Below are 27,439 nucleotides of genomic sequence, written 5' to 3' on the forward strand. Positions count from 1 at the left end.
CTTTCAATTAAGAGCTAGACAACCAAGTGAGGGAAGTTATATACTACTTCCTGAACATTATTCGATCAAATGCAAGGGTGGAGTGGTCTGAGTCAGAAGGGGAAACCTAGCTGAAACCTAGCTGTTATTGTCAGAGGTCTGGAACTCGTATCTATTAACTAATTTACCACCTGGTGATGTCACCAGGCAGGCCAAAACTCCATCCCACCAAAACAGGCTGAAATTTCATGCAGTCTTTTTCTACAGCTCTTACACTAAAAGTACTTTATAATGGTAACAGTATTCCAACCTCTGTTATATTTTCACACTTAGGAAAATCACTGACTGTGCTGGGCCGAAAATGACAAAGCTGAAAAACAAGGCACTCAGTTCAGCCCTGCTAGCTCTCCTCCCGAAACTGAGTTATAAACTACACATATTTTAACACTGCCCGAATACCAGTGAGCGCTTTCCATGGTGCTGATCATGACAAAGGGTAGCAACAACATCAGCCTTGTGCTGGCCAGGGTTCTGGAACCTCAGATCATACCAAATGACTTCTCTAAAGCAGGGCTCTCCAACCCTAATCTAGCACACCCTATTCTAATAACCAGCTCCTAGATAAGATGAATCAGGTTAGTTACAACGGGATGGAGCAAAAACCTACACGAGTGTAGCTCTCTAGGAACAAATTGGAGAGCCCTGCTCTAAAAAGGTACAGTTCAAATGACAAATTGTTACAACTTCTGGGAAACATAACTTTTTTTAATTAAGCAAAAAAAATAAAACACATGAATATTAACATAAACATCCCTGAACACTGTGGGGATGGAACTGCGGCTGTGTCTGAAATTGCACCCCATTCCCAACGTAGTGCACTACTTTTGACCAGCCCTATGGATGCCATTTCAGACACAGCCACTGACTAGCAAAGTGCAACAGAGGAACAGTGGAATAAACTTGACACAAATTAACATTTACAGGCATAGGGTGAATGTGAGTGGGTGAATAGTAGAGGGACCCTGCCTCCCTCCCCAGTGCTTGGTTACATGCTGGGAGGGATAAAGTGCCCTGGGTGTGTGGGTGCACTGACATAGTTGACTGTGTGATTGGAGGAGGGGCAGTAGGATGCGAGCACACGGGGTTGGGCAGGGCCTGAGTTCCAGGGTGTGAGGTAGTGGTAGGTGGCAGAAAGCATTGGAACATAAGGCTCGTAGGTGTGGAGGGGGGGTTGGCTGCACTGGTCCTGAACCAAGGGGTAGAACACTATGCCTGGGGCTCCTGTTGAGGGAGGGTCCATGACCAAGGGTGTGCCTGGTAGGGAGGAAAAGGTTGGGGGTGAGGACAAACGTGAGATTAAGAAAGACATTTTTTTATGGATCAGAGTCACGTTTGATACTTGAAGTCGTAACATCCTCGTGACAGAATCTGACACTGAAGTCAGATCTTATTCAATGCAGATGTGCCAATTCATAATGCAGAGGTTTGAGGCAGAGGAGTGGCGCTGACCGTTGGCAGGAATGTCTCCCCGGCCATCAGGCCCAGTTCTCCCAGGCTCTGGATAGGACTGGGGGACTGTGTGATCAGAGGGAGGGGAGGCAGCAGGCTGCTGATACACCTGCTGCATCTGCACCACGGAGTGCCAGTAGCTCTGCTGGTACCACTGTTTCAACACAGATAGAAATATAGGCACACATTGTTTTCATTCAAAAGACATGTCTTGTCTCATGACCAGTTACTGTTCACCCATACTACACTGAAAAATATAAAAACGCAACAAACTGTTGGTACCATGTTTCATGACCTGAAATAAAAGATCCCAGAAATTTCCCATACGCACAAAAAGCTTATTTAGCTTAAATTTGTTTCCATGCCGGTTAGTGATCATTTATCCTTTGCCAAGATATGCCACACCTGTCAGGTGGATTATCAGGAAGCTGATTAAAACGCATGCTTATTACACAGGTGCACCTTGTGCTGGGGACAAAAGGCCACTAAAATGTGCAGTTTTGTCACAACACAATTCCACAGATGTATCAAGTTGAGGGAGTGTGCAATTGGCATGCTGACTGCAGGAATGTTCACCAGAACTGTTGCCAGAGAATTTAAAGTTAATTTCTCTACCATAAGCCGCCACTATCATTTTAGAGTATTTGACAGTACATCCAACCCGCCTCACAATAGCAGACCACATGTATGGTGTAGAGTGGGCGAGCAGTTTTCTGATGTCAACATTGTGAAAAAAGTGCCCCATAGTGGCGGTGTGGTTATGGTATGGGCAGTCATAAGCTACGGACAACGAACTCAATTGCATTTTATCGATGGCAAATTCAATGCACAGAAATACCATGACGAGATCCTGAGGCCCATTTTATTTAAGGTATGTGTGACCAACATACACATGTCAGTATTCCCAGTCATGTGAAAATCATAGATTAGGGCATAATGAGTTTAATTCAATTGACCAATTTCCTCAAATGAACTGTAACTCAGTAAAATCAATGAAATTGTTGCATGTTGAGTTTATATTTTTGTTCAGTAACTGATACAGGGCTCTCCAACCCTGTTCCTGGAGAGCTACCCTCCTGTAGGTTCACTCCAACACGTTGTAACCAACCTGATACAGTTTACTAACCAGATAATTATTAGAATCAGGTGTGCTAGATTAGGGTTGGAGAACCCTGCTATATATTAGGCCGTCATTGTGAATAAGAATTTGTTAACTGACTTGCCTAGTTAAATAAATATTCATTTGATCCCCTTTACTTACTTGGACTCCTAAATTAAAGTAATATTGGATGACCTTGCAATCTATAAAAAAAAAAATAGATTTAGTTACAATTGCTGTCACATTTTCAAATTCAACCATTAGAAGTTTACAACTTGAACACAAAAGCCATGGGGCAGCGTTTCTCTGACCTCGTGGAAGGTCATTGCCGTTGGGGTCATAGGAGTATGGTGGAGGGGGTGAGGCGCTGACTGCTTCCCCCATCTCATTCACAAACCAGGGAGAGGAAGGAGGAAACTGCATGGATAAAACTAAAAACAAGAGAAATAGACATCCGTTAGACTCATAACCAACTCATTATGTCCAACCATAACTTATATAGAGCGGGTACCTGGTCTGCCCATAGTGTGTGGGGGCATGGGAGCCCCCTCTGGATGGCTTGAGGGTGGAGCCATTGGTGCTGGGGGGATCTGAGAGCTGCTAGCAGAAGAGGAGTTGGAGGTGAAGATAGCTGCTGGGGCTGTGCTTACAGCCTGTGAAGAGGTGATAACTGCGGACTTCACCACCACCTGAGGAAACAAAACATTAAAATAACCCTCAGACGACAACTCATGCTTAAATTCAATGTCATGCTTAAAATTAAAATAGTTGTACCTAATCTAAAGAGGTACATTCTACAGTTTATAAAAATGTTTAAAGCAGCTGCGTATAAATGAAACACCTGTTCTCCCGCCAAAATGTGACAACAGTTCTGTAAAGCGGATGGTGAGGGATCCAGTACCTGCTGTGAGTAGCTGTAGGTCGCTACGCCCTCTTGTGGTGAGCTGGCACGAGATCCTCCCTCTTCAATGGTCTAGAAAGGCAGGCAGGCAACAAAAATAAAATATTTAAAGACAGGAACACAGTCAACAGATCAGCCCCAATAAGCACGTTAATTGGAAATTATACAATACATATAATCATGCCACATGTGAAATTAACTTTTATTACCCTTAGTTTTGACCCCCACAAAAAAGTGAAGGGCAATTTGAGAAGATATAGATATATATAAAGGGCAATGTTTGAGAGGGCATATTGAGCACAATGGATATTTTGAGTACCAGGTTGGCAGTGGACTCTGCCGCAGCATACATAGACGGGCTCTGGAACCCTGGGTCTGCAAGATGAATAGACTTCAAAAGATAATTGTGCATTTTTATCCACATTGAACGAGGGGTCTCCATATTGTGAGTCTTTACTGCTGCCAAATGACATCAGTTGGGAAATGGAATAGCCTAATCTGTCTCTACATAACCAGTTAAAATAATGCATCTACAGAACATAATGAAAATGGTGAACAAGGACTGTCCTACCAGTTCTTCCTAAGGGCTCTCCAAAATCTCCACAGCAGGTGAAGTCACTCACCTTGAGCAGTATAGATGTATTCCTCCGAATATTCACCTGAGACAGATACACATCGATTTTCTCCATTTACATTCAAGTCCTGGCTCAAGTTGAACAAATACATTTGATCAAGACAGCGTCACTGGACAGGCCTACCTTGGTCGCCACCATTGCTCCTCTCGTCAGCGTCCTCCTCTGATGAGGTCATGGCCTGTTTGCCAGACGTGGGGATGGGGCTCGGCCCCCGCTGCATCCAGTAGGTAGGGGGTGCTGGAACCATGGGGTTTGCTACCGCCTGACCCTAAAGGTTACAAAGCAGACAGCAGGTTGACTGTGCAATACTCATGCTCCCAACTATCAAAGTCTGAACCCTGAGGGCTTATGTGCTAATTCGTTACCGGCAAGGGAGGGAAAGGGGTCTCATCTCCCTCGTCAATCTCGTAGAAGGTGATTGTTCCTTCCATGTCCTGTTCCTCTTCGCCAGCCTCGGGGACATAGCTGAACTGGCACTCTTTGTTGACAGCATGCATCTGGCGCCTGCTTCGACTGCAAGAGCTCAAGTGAATACACATACATTTATAACCACAACACTCAGTCACTGCTCAACATTGCTTAGGAGATGATTAAAAGAAGTCTATTACCGTGACCTGAATGAGTAGTTATCGAAGCTCTGGTAGCAGCGTTTTCCTGGGTGAGGGTAGTATGCCACCTCTGGCCCAATAAGGTGATGCCTGTTCAAGAAACGGGCTGAACTTTTGAACAGAACCAAGATTGGCAATATCATTCAGTAGATACCAAAAGAATATAAATCTATGGTAAGGAACTGTGAATGGAATTTATATGTTTAAATGAATGATTAGAATATTCCACCCTGAAACCATATAATTGTATGAAATTGATTAGAATCATAAAATTATTAATGATGTGTAGTCTTAGTCAGTAAAATTATAATAAATGTATGTAGTTTTAGTCAGAATTAGGGTAAAACAATATATCTGTACAATACGTCTTTATAGTATCTTAAACACAGACTGTCTGAGCAAAATTCGGTGCCGACCTTGGCTAGGGGCCACAGAGATTTGGGAGAGGACAGGGAGTGCTTCTCGCGGCGCCTCCCTAATCTTGGGAGAGGACAGGGAGTGCTTCTCGCGGCGCCTCCCTAATCTTGGGAGAGGACAGGGAGTGCTTCTCGCGGCGCCTCCCTAATCTTGGGAGAGGACAGGGAGTGCTTCTCGCGGCGCCTCCCTAATCTTGGGGGAGGACAGGGAGTGCTTCTCACGGCGCCTCCCTAATCTTGGGGGAGGACAGGGAGTGCTTCTCACGGCGCCTCCCTAATCTTGGGGGAGGACAGGGAGTGCTTCTCGCGGCGCCTCCCTAATCTTGGGGGAGGACAGGGAGTGCTTCTCGCGGCGCCTCCCTAATCTTGGGGGAGGACAGGGAGTGCTTCTCACGGCGCCTCCCTAATCTTGGGGGAGGACAGGGAGTGCTTCTCACGGCGCCTCCCTAATCTTGGGGGAGGACAGGGAGTGCTTCTCGCGGCGCCTCCCTAATCTTGGGAGAGGACAGGGAGTGCTTCTCGCGGCGCCTCCCTAATCTTGGGAGAGGACAGGGAGTGCTTCTCACGGCGCCTCCCTAATCTTGGGGGAGGACAGGGAGTGCTTCTCACGGCGCCTCCCTAATCTTGGGGGAGGACAGGGAGTGCTTCTCACGGCGCCTCCCTAATCTTGGGGGAGGACAGGGAGTGCTTCTCACGGCGCCTCCCTAATCTTGGGGGAGGACAGGGAGTGCTTCTCGCGGCGCCTCCCTAATCTTGGGGGAGGACAGGGAGTGCTTCTCACGGCGCCTCCCTAATCTTGGGGGAGGACAGGGAGTGCTTCTCGCGGCGCCTCCCTAATCTTGGGAGAGGACAGGGAGTGCTTCTCGCGGCGCCTCCCTAATCTTGGGGGAGGACAGGGAGTGCTTCTCACGGCGCCTCCCTAATCTTGGGGGAGGACAGGGAGTGCTTCTCACGGCGCCTCCCTAATCTTGGGGGAGGACAGGGAGTGCTTCTCACGGCGCCTCCCTAATCTTGGGGGAGGACAGGGAGTGCTTCTCACGGCGCCTCCCTAATCTTGGGGGAGGACAGGGAGTGCTTCTCGCGGCGCCTCCCTAATCTTGGGAGAGGACAGGGAGTGCTTCTCGCGGCGCCTCCCTAATCTTGGGGGAGGACAGGGAGTGCTTCTCGCGGCGCCTCCCTAATCTTGGGGGAGGACAGGGAGTGCTTCTCACGGCGCCTCCCTAATCTTGGGGGAGGACAGGGAGTGCTTCTCACGGTCTCCCTATCTCCCTACTGTTTGTGTGGAAGTATGTGCACCGCTATAAAATGGATGTCTTTGTATTGTGGACTTCAGAACGTTCTCGTGAATAAACATTCGACTATTGTAGGCTGGGCCTCCGTCTGTTTTCATTTCAACCAGTATCTTACAAATTCTGGGTCGCAGACTGAGTAGTTAATTGAGGTTTAGTTGATGAACATTGAGAACATAATTCTCTTAACTTCTTTGGGATAGGGGCAGCATTTTCACTTTTGGATGAATAGCGTGCCCAGAGTGAACTGCCTCCTACTCAGTCCCAGATGCTAATATATGCATATTATTATTCGATAGAAAACTCTGAAGTTTCTAAAACTGTTTGAATGATGTCTGTGAGTGTAACAGAACTCATAAAACAGGCAAAAACATGAGAAATTTTAAAACAGGAAGTGGGAAATCTGAGGTTTGTAGTTTTAACTCAGCCCCTATCAAATTCACAGTGGGATATGGGTTATGTTGCACTTCCTAAGGCGTCCACTAGATGTCAACCGTCTTTAGAACGTTGTTTCAGGCTTCTCATGTGAAGGGGGGCCGGATGGGAGCTGTTTGACTAAGGGGTCTGCCAGCAGCCTCGTTTTCAGTCACGCGCATTTCATATGCGAGGTAGCTCTTGTTCCATTGCTTTTCTACAGACAATGGAATTCTCCGGTTGGAACATTATTGAACATTTATGATAAAAACATCCTAAAGATTGATTATATACTTAGTTTGACAAGTCTCTTTGACCTGTAATATAACTTTTTGAACGTTTCGTCCAACTGGACCTGTGGATGTTTACCAAACGCCCTAACAAAAGAAGCTATTTTGACAGACATAAATGGACATTATCCAACATAAAAAACATTTGTGGAACTGCGATTCCTGGGAGTGCATTCTGATGAAGATCAAAGGTAAGTGAATATTTATAATGCTATTATGACTAATGTTGACAGCGCAACATGGCGGATATTTATTTTGGCTGGTTTGGGCTGTGCGCCGTTCTCAGATTATGCTTTTTCCGTCAAGTTTTTGAAATCTGACACAGCAGTTGCATTAAGGAGAAGTGTATCTAAAGTTCCATGCATAACACTTGAATTATCATCAACATTTATAATGAGTATCTGTGAATTCATGTGGCTCTCTGCAAAATCATAGCATGTTTTTGAACTAACACAATGTAAAATTAGATTTTTGGATATAAATATGCACTTCATCAAACAAAACATACATGTATTGTTTAACATGAAGTCCTATGAGTGTCATGTGATGATCATCAAAGGTTAGTGATTCATTTTATCTCTATTTGTGCTTTTTGTGACTCCTCTCTTTGGCGGGAAAAAATGGCTGGGTTTTTCTATGACTTGGTGGCGACCTAACATAATCGTTTGTGGAGCTTTCGCTGTAAAGCATTTTTGAAATCAGACACTGGGGCTGGATTAACGAGAATTTTATCTTTAAAATGGTGCCTAATACTTGTATGTTTGAGAAATTTGATTTATGAGATTTGTTGATTTTTATTTGGCGCCCTGCAATTTCATTGGCTAGCGGAACCCCAGTCCTAGACAGGTTAACAGGAACATGGCCTTATTTCCCAAAAAGCATAAATAGAATAAAAATCAGTAACGGTGCACCACAGGACCTTTCAATTGTGTATAACAGCAGCCGTGTGAAAGAGTTCTCAAACCTGCAGTGTGACTATTTAAGTAGCAAGCACACAGACCTGGGTGGGCCATATCCTCGCGGGGGCCTGGGTGGAGGATGTGGGTGATAATGTTCATAGGGCAGGGTCCCTGGTGGTGGTGTGGGGGCATACATGCCAGGGGCGCGCCCAAGGGGTATGCCGCCAGGGCCTGGCCGGAAGCGGGGAGGCTGGGATCGATTGTAAGAGACCATCAGCATCTCCTTCCCTCTGGGCTTCTTAAAGAAACGCCGCCGGCCTCTCACCTCGGAGTCTGGGGGAGGGGAGAAGCGGTAACAGACAAAGTTGTACAAGTCATCTTTAATGGTCTGAAGCCAATACATGTCACTGCTATTAGAAGCTTACTAGCTAAGACCATCTAAAAAGGTTAAAGGGTATACAGACCCATCTCTCCAGGATACTGCTCAGGCCTGCTGTATGACGGTCCCTTGCGGCTTGGGGTGATGTTCCAGGCAGGGACAGGGTTCACAGGCTTCAAGTTAGTCATAGACACAAGATGTCTGAAAGTGGTGGGGTAGAGAGAGAAGTCTCAAATCTAATATTGAAAACAGCACTGTGTAGAAAGTAATTCACCATATATACACACTATACTGTATGACTGACAATAGGATGATGCAAGGCCAGGGGCAATCACTCATGTACCAGAATACTAAAATAAGCACACATTGATGGGTGCTGTGCAGTAGTGCCTGTTAAGTCAATTCAATTGGGGTGTTTTAAAAGAGACATGTATCTCACTTTTCTCCAAGCTCTTCGATGAACACTGTCACAGCGCTGGGGTGAGTGCCCACCTCCTGAATGAAGGCATTGTAATACTTCCCTTTGGGGTCGAGACGAACCTGCATAGGAGACATGGGCTAACCTTACGGTCATGGAGTATGTTCGGAGTACGGTTTGTAAGAAATACTCACTAAGAATCTTAAAATGAGTGGATAAATTGGATTACCTGACACTTGTCTCCCAAGAAGTACTGTCTTCCAGCAAACACCATGTAATCAGTCTTCTGCATTTCTGTTTCAGAGACAAGACATTATATGCCATTCCAGAATGCCCAATTATACGTGAAGAAGAAAAAAGAAATCTGTGTGGTATGAGCATATCAACCCCATGCGAATATTCAGCACAGAAGTTCTGCACTGCGTGGATATTGAAACATGTTCTTTGTTACTTAAGTTTCACTGTCACCTTAACAGTTCCACAAGAAATCCAACTCAAGTTTTCCCAAAAGGGGCAACATGGCATACCTTTGCGACTGTCATGCCATACATCAAACTCTACATTTCTGTACATCTCAGAATCCAGTGCTTTGAGCACCTTGTACGGGAGAGAGAGTTTTGTTGGTCCATCTGGAGTCTTGGGAAGAGAAAGAGAGATATAATAGATTCTTGGAGCACATACAATCTCAGTAATGTTATAAACTACAACACCTCAGGTGGTAACCAGACCACTTTCTAAAACATAGAAAACATTGTCACCTTTGCTTCCTCTGCTCCAGGTCTGGCTTTGTCCTCTGTGCGATTGTACCCATTGAGCTCCCAATCGTCCCTACAAGATTAAACAATTATACTTGACAAATAATGCAAGAAAAAAAATTAATCACAATGACTATTCCAATATATAGATGCAGGGGCAATTTATGCATACTGTAGGTAACTGGAAGACCATAAGGCAGGTTTAGTCAGGAGGACATTCTGTAATTCAAAAGGATTGTGCAGAACAAGACTTCACCTCAGAGTCTGACCCCTGTCCTCGGGGGTGTCATAGCCTGCATCCTCACTGCACACCGATAGGCTGTTCCTATAGCGACGACCTCCTCCACGGAACCCCTCCAAAGCTCCCTGCAACTCCACCTCCTCAACACCAAGAACTTGCGTGTACAGCAGTTCATACAACAGAGCTGGATTCAATTGAAAAAAAAGAAAAGTACATTTCCTTTAGACCACACATGGAACTATTGCCCATTACAATATTGACTAACTACAATCAATGAGTAGCTAGTTATAAGACTTAAAAAGAGTAAAGACATCCACTGGTTCCTCAGAATTCTGATGGACTGTGAGAATACTGACCCTGACACAGCGCTGCGTCGATCGGGTAGTTCCTGGGGTACACAATGTCGTAGTGGCCATTGTTGGAGCAACACAGCAGAATCTGCAAATCAGTCAAGAAGAGCAGCGTCCAGGAGTGTAATGCATTTTATCCCCATCACTCCTTTAACCATTCAATGGGGAAAATGATAGACACATCAAATTGTCTACATAGAGATGGAAGTAAGAAAGATAGAAGCTGGTAAACTGAAAATGTAGAAATATTGGGACTTTTTGAAATGGTGGTAGTCTTCTCAAAGGATAAAATGAGAGCAGCACCCTCTAGTGGACAAACCAAAGTCTCACACGTCATCTCACCTTTTCACACACCTGGTTTAATTAGCAATGGATTCAGTTTTTCCTGGTAATTACTTCACTAGTCAGGCATTTGAGATGCTTTAGGGCCTGGGTTCAAGTGGGCTGTGCTGAACCACACACACACACTTACCTTCTCCACGTACTCTTTCTCAGTTATCTCAGTTGGTGGCTTCCCAGGGTACCTGTATATGAGGAAGCACCGCCTTCAACACAGTAAAGATGTGAGAACACACTCATTTCAGGTTCCATTAAAAGCAATTCACATAAATCTCATTTTACAATGTCCTGTCAGCCAACAAATGTAGTACAATGTGGGGGTGTATAACTCTGAACACATTGTGGAGCACGTACCTGTACAACAACGACAATGCCTTTATCTCAACTTGTCCAGCGGTTTCCTTTAGAAAAATATATTTAAGGGTATGACCATTTTCATACAGTCCATGGTCTGAATCTGACCCATGTTTTGTGCAATGAACTTGTATAACCATGTAGTTTTAAACATACCGTGGGGTCCTCCAGACGTTCCAGATACTTCTCAAATGACCCTTCAACAAACTGAGAGAAAGCATGTCATTTAGCAGACGCCCTTATCCAGCGCGACGTAAGAGTATAGTGAGTGCATACATTTTCGTACTGGTGTCCCGTGGGAATCGAACCCACAACCCTGGCTTTGAAAGTACCATGCTCTACCAACTAAGCCACACCCGACCTACTGATAAAACATATCAGGATAAAGAATGTAATTATAGACTGATTTTTAACTAGACTTGTTCTGTACTGTGATTACATTGTGCTTGCAACTTACAGGTTCAAAATCGCATCGGTTTGCCCTCATGAAGGTGACACAATCTTTCCTTATCTTTTGTTGGAAATTCTGTGAGTAATAAAGCTTGAGAAAAGGAAAGAAATACCGGTACATTATTACCACATGTGTTGTATTCGGCCACTTCGCGCCCTGTGATGCATAATTGAGTGCATTCCATGTTTCAACTCTGGCCACTTCATCAGTATCAATAATTTAGCGGTCAACCAAATGGACCCATGAGTTCCCAAACGACACATTCAAAAAAGGACTAAATCCTATTTTCCCACCATTAATTTAGTCGACGTTATTGAGAACTGTAATATTTTCTCTTTATTTTCAAAACGTTGGACGTGAAATGCAATGCAATACAAATAAAAGTGTACAGTAATGTTTGCGAAATTGGCTTTAGCCTACCTGCTCAGAGACAGCTCGAAATAGACAGGACGCGTCTCGTGCCATCATTTTCCGGTAGAGACCGATGCTGGCTAGATACTCGTCCATGTTTACAAAATACTTCTTCAAAGCTTTCTGCATATTTAAAGAAATTGAAAATAAAAAACGATAAATATGCAAAGCTTCATAACTTCATGCGTAGACGATAAAGAACACGAAGGTCGAAAGTTTCCTTTCGAATCGCAATAAGGAAACAGCTGCTACAAATGAGCACTGATTGCCGAGTTCATTTCGCCGTCACTCGGCGAAACCGTTGAAAAATGTATTGAACATTCTTGTATTTGATTGGTTACACTAAACTCTTGCTTTTTTTATATACTTTATCCTCGAAATAGTACCCTACTTCAATTATGATCGCCCATTGTGTCTATACTTGTAGTCTCCCATGAGTAAAAAAGGCTACTCCACAGTAGGAAGCGAATTATAAACCTGATATAGAGGGAAAAATTGTAAACGATGGCCTAAATCAAACAGACAGCCTGATAAATATGCTATTTTTACATGTTGTCAAACTGGCAACATGTGGCTGCGGTATGACATAGTAAAGCAAAGTTTTCTTGATTTAATCACTAGTCAAGGTCAATTTGAAGAACAACGGTTTACAGTCTGAAAACAATAGCCTGTCATATTAGACAGTCTTGCCTCAAATGTATTTCCCTTCCTTCTCCCCTTCTCCCCCCCTCTCTAATTCCTATTTTTTCCCTCACCTTGGATTGGAACCTAAAGCACCCATCTGGGGTGGAGACAGATTATAGGCTACTTCAATACTGTGAGTTAAAATGTTGTTGCCCACTGTCAATAATACAGTGCATTCGGAAAGTATTCAGACCCCTTGACTTTTTCCACATTTTGTTATGTTACAGCCTTATTCTAAAATTGATTAAATAGTTTTTTCCCTCATCAATCTACACACAATAACCCATAATGACAAAGCAAAAACAAGTGTTTAGACATTTTTTCAAATGTATACAAACCCCCCCCCCCCCCCCCTGGAAATATCACACTTACATAAGTATTCAGACCCTTTACGCAGTACTTTGTTGAAGCACCTTTGGCAGCGATTACAGCCTTGAGTCTTCTTGGGTATCTCATACCTGTATTTGGGGAGTTTCTCCCATTCTTCTCTGCAGATCCTTTCAAGCTCTGTCAGGTTGGATGGGGAGTGTCGCTGCACAGCTATTTTCAGGTCTCTCCAGGGACGTTCGATCGGGTTCAAGTCCGGGCTCTGGCTGGGCCACTCAAGGACATTCAGAGACTTGTCCCAAAGCCACTTCTGCGTGTCTTTGGCTGTGTGCTTAAAGGTCGTTGTCCTGTTGGAAGGTGATATCAAGAAGTGGTTTGGGACCACTGTCTCTGGGAGACTAGAATCGTTGAAGACGCATGTGGTGCATAGATGCACATGGAGTGGTGTGGGTGTGAATAACTAGGTATAGTTATATAGGGAAAATAATGGATAACCCAAACAGTTCATTGTGAGCTGAGTTTTTCCATATATTACGTTATCTAGGATTCCGTCCACCACACCCCATCGGTCTACAGGTAGTGAGCACTGACAGGAAAAGCCATTGAAAAGGTTCAAAGGGTAACAGCTGAGATGGATAAGGTCTGAGATGCCCCCGGACACTGAGACTTTCTTAAGAGCATGATATGTGTACCTCTCGGGCTGCTGCGCTGTGATCATTGCTGCAGTGTGAAGGTGAAAACCTAAAGATGTATAATGTTATAAAGGGATTCTCTATGGAGAAATGAAAGAAGAGAGTATTATTCCCGAATATGCTGTTAAATAGAACACTAGAATGAATATTCAAACCCCTGTATGAATAGAACACTGGTGTAGATGAGGAATTTGTGATGTAACACAAGTGTATAATGGGTTACGAGAGATAAAGTAACATAATATTGAGTATAATGTGTTATTATGATGATCTGATGAAGTAAGAATAGAAAAATAAAAATAATACCACGTGAGTGGTGACAAAGTATTCTGAGGAATGTTCAGAGTGGTCCCTTTATGGATAATTTGAGGTATGATAAGGTTAAAGCAATGTACGGGACTTTACTTACCCCTAACCAATAAAACTATAAATAGAACCAATGAATGTTGAACATGGTTTTCTGTTAACTAAACTTAAGGCTACAATTTATTGTATTCCTGATGGAGTTTTTATTGATATGCCAAACGATGAGATATTAAACCAATGAGTAACCAGGCAAATTGAACTACTCCCCAGGAGGAGTGGGGGTCTGACACTGCCTCCCAGTTTATTTTGTCTCAGGCGCCAGAAATATTATGGATAGAACATTCCAATGACAGTGGACTGATAGGCAGTGCTAGCCCAGTTATAATAACTGTTTATCTCTCCCCTTCTGAATTGACCAATGAATTTTATAAATTTGGCACATTACATATGAATCTTATTTTTTTTTTACATTTAATAAGTATGAAGCAGAAAGTGAATATCCTACAGAAATTTGAAATAAATATATCGAGTAACGTTGTTAAGGTAGGCTAAAATTAAAACAATGCCTTCCAATATGGAGCAAGTTATCAAGTTTGTTTTGCTTTGTTTAAAACCTTGCAATAGGGATAAAGCAGAGCATTGTTAGAGTGAGCCGTGTGTATTAGGAGTAGTGATTGAGAAAGTTTTTTTTTCTACTGGAAAGAGTAGAGGGTCTTAGTTGAAGGAAACAGATTATGGAGACTAGTGAAAGTAACAAAGTGAATGGTAATTGACTTTCAGATTGCATTCTAATAATGCAATATTTTAGTAATTTGAAGAAGATTGAGCATTCTACAGTTGAAGTCGGAAGTTTACATACACTTAGGTTGGAGTCATTAAAACTCGTTTTTCAACCACTCCACAAATTTCTTGTAAACAAACTATAGTTTTGGCAAGTCGGTTAGGACATCTACTTTGTGCTTGACACAAGTAATTTTTCCAACAATTGTTTACAGACAGATTATTTCACTTATTATTCACTGTATCACAATTCCAGTGGGTCAGAAGTTTACATACACTAAGTTGACTGTGCCTTTGAACAGCTTGGAAAAGTCCAGAAAAGTATGGCATGGCTTCAGAAGCTTCTGATAGGCTAATTGACATAATTTGAGTCAATTGGAGGTGTACCTGTAAATGTATTTCAAGGCCTACCTTTAAACTCAGTGCCTCTTTGCTTGACATCATGGGGAAATCTAAAGAAATCAGCCAAGACCTCAGAAAAACAATTGTAGACCTCCACAAGTCTGGATCATCATCGGGAGCAATTTCCAAACACCTGAAGGTACCAAGTTCATCTGTACAAACAATAGTACGCAAGTATTAACACCATGGACCACGCAGCCGTCATTCCCCTCAGGAAGGAGACGTGTTCTGTCTCCAAGAGATGAACTTACTTTGGTGTGAAAAGTGCAAATCAATCCCAGAACAACAGCAAAGAACCTTGTGAAGATGCTGGAGGAAACAGGTACAAAAGTATCTATATCCACAGTAAAACAAGTCTTATATCGACATAACCACTCAGCAAGGAAGAAGCCACTGCTCCAAAACCGGCATAAAAAAGCCAGACTACGGTTTGCAACTGTACATGGGGACAAAGATCGTACTTTTTGGAGAAATGGTCTCTGGTCTGATGAAACAAAAATAGAACTGTTTGGCCATAATGACCATTGTTATGTTTAGAGGAAAAAGGGGGAGTCTTGCAAGAACACCATCCCAACCATGAAGCACGGGGGTGGCAGCATCATGTTGTGGGGATCCTTGCTGCAGGAGGGCCTGGTGCACTTCACAAAATAGATGGCATCATGAGGCAGGAAAATTATGTGGATATATTGAAGCAACATCTCAAGATATCAGTCAGGAAGTTAAAGCTTGGTTGCAAATGGGTCTTCAAAATGGACAATGACCCCAAGCATACTTCCAAAGTTGTGGCAAAGGGCTTAAGGACAACAAAGTCAAGGTATTGGTGTGGCCATCACAAAGCCCTGGTCTCAATCCCATAGAACATTTGTGGGCAGAACTGAAAAAGCGTGTGCGAGCAAGGAGGCCTACAAACCTGACTCAGTTACACCACCTCTGTCAGGAGGAATGGGCCAAAATTCACCCAACTTATTGTGGGAAGCTTGTGGAAGGCTACCCGAAACATTTGACCCAAGTTAAACAATTTAAAGGCAATCCTACCAAATACTAGTTGAGTGTATATAAACTTCTGTGTCACGACTTCTGCCGAAGTCGTTGCCTCTCCTTGTTCGGGCGGTGCTCGGCGGTCGACGTCACCGGTCTTCTAGCCATCATTGATCCATTTTTCATTTTCCATTGGTTTTGTCTTGTCTTCCCACACACCTGGTTTCAATCCCATTCATTACCTGTTGTGTATTTAACCCTCTGTTTCCCCTCATGTCTTTGTCAGAGATTGTTTTATGTCAGTGTTGTTTATGGTTGTATGGGTACGCGACGGGGTCCTCATACCCATGTTTATTTTATGTATGTACATATTAGTGTTTGGAGCATGTTAAGTGGACATATATTAAGACTCCATTTACACTCCGTTTGACTCTCCTGCGCCTGACTTCCCTGCCACCTATACACACGACTCTGACATTCTGACCAACTGGGAATGTGATGAAAGAAATAAAAGGTGAAATAAATCATTCTCTCTAGTATTATTCTGACATTTCACATTCTTAAAATAAAGTGGTGATCCTAACTGACCTAATACAGGGAAATTTTACAAGGATTAAATGTCAGAAATTGTGAAAAACGGAGTTTAAATGTATTTGGCTAAGGTGTATGTAAACTTCTGACTTCAACTGTATGTAAATAAGGTATTTATGTTCTGTCATTATGGGTTATTGTGCGTAGATTGATGAGGAAAATGTTTTATTTAATCAATTTTGGAATAAGGCTGTAAACATAACAAAATGTGGAAAAAGTGAAGGGTTCTGAGTACTTTACGAATGCACTGTATGTATAAAATATTAGTAGATGATTGTAGCCTACCAGTGTGTAGGCCTTAGATTGCGTGTTTAACTCAGGGTTAAAGACACAATCCTGAGTTTGTGTGTCAACCCAATGGCAGCCCCACCACTTCATTTGGTAACCTAAAGCCGAGGGATGGGGCTGGGTATCACTTAGCCTAAACATCAGACTGTTACCATGGTTATTCCATGGACTTTCAGTCTGACCCAAGTCGCCCTAAAAAAGATGGCTAAAATGATATTTACACTTACTTCAGCGGTTACACATGCTGTCGGTCCTTTTGGCGGTAGGAGGTGGAGATAGGGTGTCTTCAGCAAGTATTCACACCCCTTGACTTTTTCCACATTTTGTTGTGTTACAGCCTGGATTTAAAATGTATTAAATTGAGATTTTGTGTCACTGATCTACACACAATACCCATAATGTCAAAGTGGAATTAATTAAAAATGAAAAGTCAAGAAGTATTCAACCGCTTTATTATGGCAAGTCTAAATCTGTTAAAGAGTAAAAATGTAGTTCCATGGACTCTGTGCGCAATAACATTGTTTAAAATTAGTTTTTAAATGACTACCTCATCTTTGTACCCCACACATACAATTATCTATAAGGTCCCTCAGTCCAGCAGTGAATGTCAAGTACAGATTCAACCACAAAGACCAGGGAGGTTTTACGATGGTTCGCAAAGAAGGGCACCCATTGGTAGATGGGTAAAAAAATGAAGCTGACATTGACATTGACACATAATTTATAACTGCATGGTGCAGCCTCAAACATAACTCTTTCTAGTCAGGACAAAAAGTTAATTTCTTTGCCACATTTGTTGCAAAGAACAAATTTGTCAAATTCACCATTGGCCTCATGCATAATGTTATTGGTATGCTTGTCATCAGCAAGGACTAGGGAGTATTTTTTAGGATAAAAGTGAACTAAAAGCACAGGCACAATCATAGAGGAAAACCAGGTTCAGTCTTCTTTACAGCAGACACTGGGAGACAAATTTCCAACCTGGACAAAAGGAACACCTATGTGAGAATGCTGTTCATTGACTACAGCTCAGCGTTCAACACCATAGTACCCTCAAAGCTCATCACCAAGCTAAGGAACCTGGGACTAAACACCTCCCTCTGCAACTGGATCCTGGACTTCCTGACAGGCCGCCCCCAGGTGGTGAGGGTAGGTAGCAACCCATCTGCCTTGCTGATCCTCAACACTGGAGCTCCCCAGGGGTGCGTGCTCAATTCCCTCCTGTACTCCCTGTTCACCCACGACTGCATGGCCAGGCACGACTCCAACACCATCATTAAGTTTGCTGACGACACAACAGTGGTAGGCCTGATCACCGACAACGACGAGACAGCCTATAGGGAGGAGGTCAGAGACCTGGCCGGGTGGTGCCAGAATAACAACCTATCCCTCAACGTAACCAAGAGTAAGGAGATGATTGTGGACTACAGGAAAAGGAGCACCGAGCATGTCCCCATTCTCATCGACGGGGCTGTAGTGGAGCAGGTTGTGAGCTTCAAATTCCTTGGTGTCCACATCAACAACAAACTAGATTGGTCCAAACACACCAAGACAGTCGTGAAGAGGGCACGACAAAGCCTATTCCCCCTCAGGAAACGAAAAAGATTTGGAATGGGTCCTGAGATCCTCAAAAGGTTCTACAGCTGCAACTTCGAGAGCATCCTGACCCGTTGCATCACTGCCTGGTATGGCAATTGCTCGGCCTCCGACCGCAAGGCACTTCAGAGGGTAGTGCGTACGGCCCAGTACATCATGGCTGCCTGCCATCCAGGATCTCTACACCAGGCGGTGTTTGAGGAAGGCCCTAAAAATTGTCAAAGACCCAAGCCACCCCAGTCATAGACTGTTCTCTCTACTACCGCATGGCAAGCGGTACCGGAGTGCCAAGTCTAGGACAAAAAGGTTTCTCAACAGTTTTTACCCCCAAGCCATAAGACTCCTGAACAGGTAACCAAGTGGTTACCCGGACTATTTGCATTGTGTGCCCCCCCAACCCCTCTTTTACGCTGCTGCTACTCTCTGTTTATCTTATATGCATAGTCACTTTAACTATACATTCATGTACATACTACCTAATTGGCCCGACCAACCAGTGCTCCCGCACATTGGCTAACCGGGCTATCTGCATTGTGTCCCACCACCCGCCAACCCCTCTTTTTACGCTTCTGCTACTCTCTGTTCATCATATACAGTATGCATAGTCACTTTAACGATACCTACATGTACATACTACCTCAATAAGCCTGACTAACAGGTGTCTGTATATAGCCTTGCTACTCTTTTTTCAAATGTCTTTTTACTGTTGTTTTATTTCTTTACTTACCTACACACACACACACACATACACCTTTTTCTTCCACACCATTGGTTAGAGCCTGTAAGTAAGCATTTCACTGTAAGGTCTACACCTGTTGCATTCGGCGTACGTGACAAATAAACTTTGATTTGAATTGAAATTCACCTTTCAGCAGGACAATAATAATCTAAAACACAAGGCCAAATATACACTGGAGTTGCATACCAAAATGACATTGAATGTTCCTGAGTGGCCTAGTTACAGTTTTGACTTAAATTTGCTCGAAAAATATGGCAAGACTTGAAAATGGCTTTCTATTTGACAGAGCTTGAAGAATTTTAAAAACAATAATGTGAAAATATTATACAATTCACGTGTGCAAAGCTCTTAGAGACTTACCCAGAAAGATTCACGGCTGTAATCGCCACCAAAGGTGTTTCTAACATGTATTATCTCAGGGGAGTGAATACTTATCTAATCAAGATGTATTAGTGTTTAATTTTTCCATAAAGTCTTTCATAAATGTTAGATTTTTCCCCCCACTTTTACATTCCAGAGTATTTTGTGTAGATTGTTGACCAAAAATTACAATTAAATCCATTTTAATACCACTTTGTAACACGATTTTTGGGGGAAAAACTCAAGGGGTGTGAATACTTTCTGAAGGCACTGTAGGGTATTTACAGGAAAGTGTTGTTTCCCCGAATATTTGCGGCTCCGGTAGGTTCTGTCTCCTGTATTTTCAATGTCTTGATGCATTGCACGTGATTCACAATATGTTAACAATAGCTGAATGTAACCAAACGTAGTCGACCGAAGCACGTTTCCTAGCAATCAGCTGGAAGTGTTTGCTGTTCGGTCTGTGGTTCGGTTGGGTTCGGCCATATTGTGCCAGTGTTTGTCACATGCGAAATGAATCAGTATTGAAAATGAAAACGGAAATACAAACCGATATACAAACCAGCATACTGAATGTAGTGTTGATAACACTTCCCTGTGGATATTTTGTATCAGATTACCTCCGACATAGGGACAAAATCAGCGGACAACAGGTAAAGTAAGTTGAAATTAAGTTTGTTCGACATGTAATTTGGGATGGGAATGTTCTGGAATGCTGAGCCTACATGTTAGAAACTAATGTGTAATTATTTCACTCTCAGATTCTAAAAGAGGCTAGGTGTCACTCAAATTCATGGACAAATCCCTGGAAAATCAAATTACTGAAATTCTTCACAGTGCTCTGGGTGCAAGGACGGACAGTACAGGTATTTTGAAGCTATACATTGATTGTTTACAAAGACTGAAATGACAATAAAAACAAGCAATTGAGTAATACAACCTCATATTTTGGATTATTATAAGTATAAAACAAGTGTACTATGGTTACTAAACTCAGATTGTATGCCTTTTTTGTTTTCATGAATTTCCTTCACCTTAAGATGGGAGATCATTGAACATTGAAAAGAATGCAGTGTCTCTACAACACCGTCTGGAGACGATTAAGGCAAATTAAGGCCTACAAATTTAGCCAACAAACATTAACATGCATCTAAAAGGGACTTACTAAAAGTTTTTGGAATTAGCTTATAACATAGGCTTTTGTTTTGTAAGGGGCTACCTTAGGGGACGGAAGCTGCATTAGATAAGAACAGAGAACGAATACAGGCAAAGAGAATGAGAGAGTAAGACGATCTGCAGAATATTTAGGTTGGTGCCTGTAGTTAAAAGCAGAGCCATTAATTAAACTTGTTTGTGTACCATATATCAAGTACTAATTTGTGTGCTTCATCATACTTAGCAATATTAAAAGGGAGCTGAGAAGGCTCATTAAAGATCAAACATTTTTATTTTAAAGGTTCTTACAAAATATAGTTTGTAATTATTGTGTTTATTATGGGACCTACATTGCAGACCAATTTACTGTGCTGCATGAATTTGTTTTACATGAGTTAAAGGGCTCAAAGTATGGCTTATTAACAACTACTAGCTAATTAAAGGCAACAAGCTGATGAGAATGAAAGGCAAAATATTGTGTTTTGTACAGTCCTTTGAACTGCAACTTCTGAATACCTCACAAACTTTATGTGGCCTCCATGCACATAAATTCAGTTTAAAACTGTTCAGGCCTTTATCCTGTTTTGCTCAAGTGATTTTTTAAAGCATGGCTCCCTTTTATCACAACCAAAATACTTTGGATATACATCATGTTTGAACTTTCATAAAAATAATCACTTTTTAAACAATGTTATAATGTCTGCGGTGTCCAGTCTGTGACAGTTTTGTTTTTGCTGGGTCATTGGGTCCATCCAAAGCAAAGTGGATTGCTGTGTGGAGATTGTGTTGCCAGTAAATATAGTTTGATGTTAATTTAACAGAACTTTAGAATCACTGTCAATATGTTTTATTTTGATTTGAAGTACCGCTTTTTGTAAGTTTGTGTTAAATAATATTTTATTAGAAAGAGACCGTGAAGATTAGAATAATAAAACGTGGTAGTTGCTTGAAATTTCCACACGGTGGCAGGACAGCTCAAGACAACCTCGAAGTGCGTCTCGTGAGGGTTCAGCATCCTTTTCGCGGGCTCGTCTGTTTTTTCTAAGGGAACGCCATACAGTTTAAAAAACTGACATTTTGAGAAAGGTGCAACATTTTGCAGTCGTAAATGTAACCCAGAAATCAATTTTTACTCATATCCAGTGAAAACCTAATCTAAATGTACAACGTAAGTATGTTTTGCATTTGTGTGTACAGCCCTAATTATAGACAATGTAGGCCTATTGCCAGAGAATTGATTTGTTTGGCCTACTGCTGTACAAATCGTTGAGGAAATGAATGTATAGCCTACATTTTAGAAAAACGACATTATTAGTGCTATACTTTATATTCAAATGTAGCAGTCATTGGTGACTATTTGCCCCCCCAAAATTGTGAGGACACTAATAACAGAAATCTTGTAGCCTAGCCTACTGGTCAAAGGAGTATGTGTTCCAAGAAGTTCGCTTAATGGTAGTTTTCTGTACTTCTACGACGTATTTCTTTCATAAACGTGGTCTCTTATTAAGCATTAGGTTAGGCATTGGGCTATGCATACATCCGTCTCCCCTCATCTCTCGATTCCCAAAACAGGCCTTGTTGAGAGTGAATTGCCTAATCTTTTTTTTTCTGTGCCATGATAATGAACATCTGGCAACAAGGTGCTCAAATTGAAAGAGAAAAGAAAATGAGGAAGAAAAAAAAGCTCAATAAAACTTATGCCCCTTATTTTTTATGACTTTAATATTGAGCCGTTCTATTTGAATATAGCCTATAGCGCTTCATATTCATCAAATAAAAACAAATGGATCTCATGATGAAGTACAGTTAAACTGTGGTATAGACCGGTGCGTTTCCTTTTATCAAATAATTATTTTGCTTAATTAAAACTCATGCTTTGATGTCCAGGTAATCAGTCTGCTTATGAGGTTAAATGGTTTGTTTGTGAATTCAATTGTAGGAGTATCAAGATGGTTTGGTTCCCTTATGCACATAGTATGCATACTTGGTAAATATAATAAAGAGCAAAATAATTGTTGGAAAATATTTTACCATCTGAAAGAGGTTGATTAAAAACCATTCACAAATTAAAGCTTTTTCCAGCCCTTTATCTGGTACTGCAATGAGAGGTGCTTGTGACTGTATTTATTAAAACTACTTAATCGTAGACTATGTTAATGGGGCCGGCTGTTCTCTATTGAAGACGTTTCAAATCAAAGCTTTTCAGATGCAACTGTGTTTCTGATATACTTTAGGTGAGCAGCAGCCTTCCAGTGCATTTCCACGTAACACGATCATTCGGATAGCCACACTAGCTTCAGCCTCATGTGAGTGCTAGCAAGCAGGCTAGGTAGTGCTAGGTATCAACAGCCAATCCAGTAGGGGATGGAAGCTATAGTGAGCTTCCATTGGTCAATAGCGTCGCAAATAGGGGATTTGAATAAAGTTCCGCTTTCCCCAACTTTGGTCTCGCCCTGTTCCGCTCCCTCGTCCATGCTCTCATCGCCCAATGGTCTCTCTATCCACTTCACTTTCATCCATTGGAAATGAATGGGGCTCTGTTGTTTCATCGCCCTCATTGAGTTGTGTGGAAATGCACTGTTAGTTTTGGAGAAGATGGGAGGGGTACGGCCCAGTACATCACCGGGGCCAAGCATCCTGCCAACCAGGACCTCTATACCAGGCGGTGTCAGAGGAAGGTCCTAAAAAGTGTCAAAGACTCCAGCCACCCTAGTCATAGACTGTTCTCTCTGCTACCGCATGGCAAGTGGTACCGGAGCACCAAGTCTAGGTCCAAGAGGCTTCTAAACAGCTTCTACCCCCAAGCCATAATACTCCTGAACATCTAATCAAATGGCTACCCAGACTATTTGCATTGCCCCCCTCCACCCTTTCTGTTATTATCTATGCATAGTCAATTTAATAACTCTACCTACATGTACGTATTTACTCAATTACCTTGACTAACCGGTGCCCCCGCACATTGACTCTGCACGTATGCTCTCGATGTTGTTATTTTACTGCTGCTCTTTAATTATTTGTAACTTTTATTTCTTTTTTTTTAGGTATTTTTCTTAAAACTGCATTGTTGGTTAAGGGCTTGTAAGTAAGCATTTCACTGTAAGGTGACACCTGTTGTATACGGCGCATGTGACAAATACAATTTGATTTGATTTGAACTGCTACCTGTGCCCTTTGAAAAGTAGCTCACTTTGACAACAAAATAAAATCCAAATTGAGGTTGCAATATTCCCAAAATTATATCCTGAACTGTAGCCTATATAAACACTTAGCGTAGAATCTTCCATAAAATATGTCTACATTATGCGGTTGTTTCTTTTTCCTGTGGCAAACTTACAGATTACATTAATCTTACTGTATTTGTGAACTCAAGTCAATTGTAGCATATTAGTTGGATAACTGAATTATTCTTTCGGCAGCTCCAACACTTTTCCCCAGATTCCCACATTGGTATGCAGCTTCACCATCCCCTCGGCGAGGGAAGTGTGATTGAATTGCACGGGGCCGCGGTGTGATGCTGTGTATTTGCCTAAAAGCCGTACCCGACACAAGCATCATGGTACTTTCTCGTGTTCCCCTACCACCTTATCTAATGGATAGTGAAACACTCCAAGACTCAATTCTTTTAATGAAAATACTGCATTAATTTTATTTTGTGGCGTTTCATTGTAATTCAAGAGATGTTTTTAATCTTCAGATTGCCTCCGTACAACAAGCCATCTAAAAAATGTTTGGCAACCTCCCATCTTTTTCTCTCAGTCAACTGCTCCCTTTATTGAATAGGCCTACAGTAAAGTACACTGTTTACAATAGGAAGGAGAGTATTTGAAGATACATCATTAAGTTGTCTTTAGTCGCAATATAGTTTTTCTAGTTTATCTTTAATTATGGTATACATTTTAGGCTGGTAGGCCTACACTCCAACCTTGTTAAACATTATGATACACCGCCTGTAAAAGGAAGAAAAAAAATTGAGCACACTTGATTTGAAGGAATGAACTTGGTTATGTAGGCAGTGCATCTCCCACAGTGAAAAAGAAACACCTCAAAATCACTGCATCCTTTGGGGCCCCGTGTCTGATCATTGATCACTGACAATGAAAATATTTGGACTTATACTGTAGGCAGAGCATGAACGTTTAGTAGTGCTCCAATTCTCAGTCCATAGGTCTCGTATTCCTATAGAAACTCAGAGTGAATTTTACAGTGGATATGTGAGATTGTTACACAAATCATTCTATTGGATATGATAGGCCTAATTGAACCACAGTGAGGTATGCTGGTTGACTTGAGCCTAAAGGGTGCTGTGGAGAGAGCGTAGCCTGACCGGCAATCCAACGCTCTCTCTGCTCAGAATCACTCGAGACAGCGGTCTTTCAAGCACTCTGCGTTTATTTCCCCTTTTGACATCAGACACACTAGAACCACTCCATGCTCTCCAATGGAGGGGAATTAATAATTTAGAGAACAAACATCTCTTTGCCAAAGTGAAACCCTTTATTTCCTCCTCAGAAGCAAATAAAATGACAGTGAGGGGTTGTATTGTATTTGAAATAGTTTTCATTGCATAAAAGAAAAGGGGAATATTGCTGAAAGAAAAAAAAGTGTGGCATAAAAAGAACACTCGGTTTTTTGATGGGCAGTTTTAATCAGCATGAAATATTCACATTCGGTGAAGTACGGCAGGAAGTCTTTTAAAAACTTTTTCAAACAGGTTTTCCCACGCATGCATAGTTCTGGGGGTGGCACCGAGTGTGCCGGTTTGTTGGTTTTAGATGGTGTCACAGGCAGTGAAGAGAATAAATTGTACCTATATTAAAAATACATTCTTGACAAAACAAAAGGATGTTTTTAGCTAGCTTTTTTTGAGTTATTCACATCCACAAACACACACACACACACACACACACACACACACACACACACACACACACACACACACACACACACACACACACACACACACACACACACACACACACACACACAATCCCAGGCACAGTTCACCGAGCTGACACTCTCACAGCTATCCCCTCCCTCTCTCTGTCCTCTCACACACATACCCACTGAGTGTTCTGTATTAATATCACACTCAATGTAATCATTCTTTTTACAATAATAGCTCTAACTTGCAGTACCCATGTTAGTCCATTTCGGGAAATGTTGTTCGCTTGGCATTTTCTCACAGACTGTACAAATAACTTATTTAAGGCAAATTCATCATTGCCAACACAATTTAGCAGCCTTTCAATGTGCACTGGTGACATGTGTTCATATTGCTTTTATCCGGTCCCCAACTCTTTGCTGAACAGACACGTTCCCTCTCTGGCTAGTGAATTTTTAAACAGACGCCAGTTGCGTTCTCCTTTACAAAGGTGTGGTTTAACAGAATTGTATGTGGGCATTTACACAGCCACAGAATGATTCTTAGACTTTAAATGTATGTCGAACAACAACAATCAATGATTGCAAAGTTATACAAAGACTACTTTTAACAATTTCCACAGAAAATGTTACTAAGATAAATTTACTTGAAGAACAGTGCAGAATGATGGTTCGTGCTGTTGCTGCCGTCATTCTGTTACCAAACGTTGCATCCGCACTGTTCTTCAAGTAAATGTGTTTTTGTAAAGAGTTCAGTGGAAATTGTTCAAAGTTGGCCTTGTGCATGGAGTTGTATGGTGTGTTTGACTTCGCAATCATTGGTTTTCGTTTGACATATACATTTTAAAGTGACAAATGTGAGTCTCAACATCATTCTGTTTCCGCGGAATTGCCCATGTACAAAAGGAATGAGCTGAAGCACAAAGGCCAGTTTGATTTTAGAGAAAGAAGTGTGACATAGACAGACACAGAGATGCAAGCTTCAATAGTACCGTAAAAAGATACAGTCACATTTGTCCTGAGATGAAAAGAAAACAAGGACTTCATCATGTGTTTTACATTACATTCATTTTCATTTCAAATACACGCTGCACTTGCCTCTACATAAAATAACCATTGCACTATCCAAGCAGACAGTGTTGACAATGTTGAAAGACATTATTACACAGAAAATACATGTAATATACTGTACATATAATGAAAACACAAATGTACTTGTTCTATATCCACTCAAGAGGAAGATCAGCACGGTGAGGATGTCAGCATTTCCAGAGCTAAGCCAGAGCCTGTGGAGTAGGCTGTGGAGAGCAGGGCATCGTGGGCAATTAGCAGAGATAACAAAGGAGCAGGTCAGTGAGACATGGTGTAATATATTGTTGGGTCTGGGACAGGCATGTGCCCCAAAGTCCTATCCCATTATTAATGGATGACCTTTGCAGATATTTAGTGGTCCCGGAGCAAAATTAACATCTCCATTTGTTGGTGTCATTTCCCCAGAAATGATTGAGCTGGTTGATAAAGTTGGAATATTCATTTTTTCATGAGAGCCTTTATCAAAAGGAAAGAAAAGTAGAACTAAATGTGTTGTTTTACTTCCTGGATTTGCCACTTGTGCTGGCACTGTCCTATAGGACAATAGTGTAGCCTACAGGTGAAGGCAATGGCAAAATAAACTCCAGTTCGTTGGCCCTGCCTAGCGACTCCTCTGTTATTGTTGTTGTTGATGTTGTTGTGTTGTTTATGGAGAGTAAATTATTCTGGCTGTATAAACAAATTGTTCATAGCTACGGATTGTCTCCGAAACTGGCCAGACACCATTTGCTCACATCCACTTCAAAAGGCTGAAAAAAAAGCTCCCTCCACGTGGTTTACTACAGAGTCTTGTTAAGGGAATGTGTACAGTAAAATGGCACTTCAAAG

General features: G+C 42.0%; 1 protein-coding gene across 3 annotated transcripts; it reads right to left on the reverse strand.

The window, feature by feature from the left end:
* Positions 1-637: 637 nt before the first annotated feature.
* LOC129869098 (putative bifunctional UDP-N-acetylglucosamine transferase and deubiquitinase ALG13) lies at positions 638-12,189 on the reverse strand. 3 transcript variants are annotated; one of them, XM_055943602.1, is made up of 24 exons: positions 11,747-12,189; positions 11,333-11,416; positions 11,032-11,082; positions 10,876-10,922; positions 10,655-10,727; positions 10,189-10,270; positions 9,848-10,016; positions 9,595-9,664; positions 9,364-9,472; positions 9,066-9,130; positions 8,858-8,958; positions 8,504-8,619; positions 8,141-8,372; positions 4,738-4,821; positions 4,489-4,636; positions 4,247-4,391; positions 4,112-4,147; positions 3,808-3,863; positions 3,489-3,560; positions 3,099-3,276; positions 2,899-3,018; positions 2,750-2,790; positions 1,489-1,642; positions 638-1,293 (listed from the first exon to the last, which is right to left on the reverse strand). In XM_055943602.1, exons 1-24 carry the CDS (start codon positions 11,864-11,866, stop codon positions 1,025-1,027), a joined length of 2,622 nt encoding a protein of 873 aa, XP_055799577.1. In that variant the 5' UTR covers positions 11,867-12,189; the 3' UTR covers positions 638-1,024. The 3 variants fall into 3 exon arrangements, with proteins under 3 accessions (XP_055799577.1, XP_055799578.1, XP_055799576.1); XM_055943603.1 differs by having other exon boundaries at positions 4,489-4,645; positions 4,732-4,821; positions 11,747-11,911; XM_055943601.1 differs by having other exon boundaries at positions 639-1,293; positions 4,732-4,821.
* Between the last annotated feature and the right edge of the window lie 15,250 nt (positions 12,190-27,439).

The sequence above is a fragment of the Salvelinus fontinalis genome, chromosome 13 (genome assembly GCF_029448725.1).
Source record: "Salvelinus fontinalis isolate EN_2023a chromosome 13, ASM2944872v1, whole genome shotgun sequence".
NCBI lineage: Eukaryota > Metazoa > Chordata > Actinopteri > Salmoniformes > Salmonidae > Salvelinus > Salvelinus fontinalis.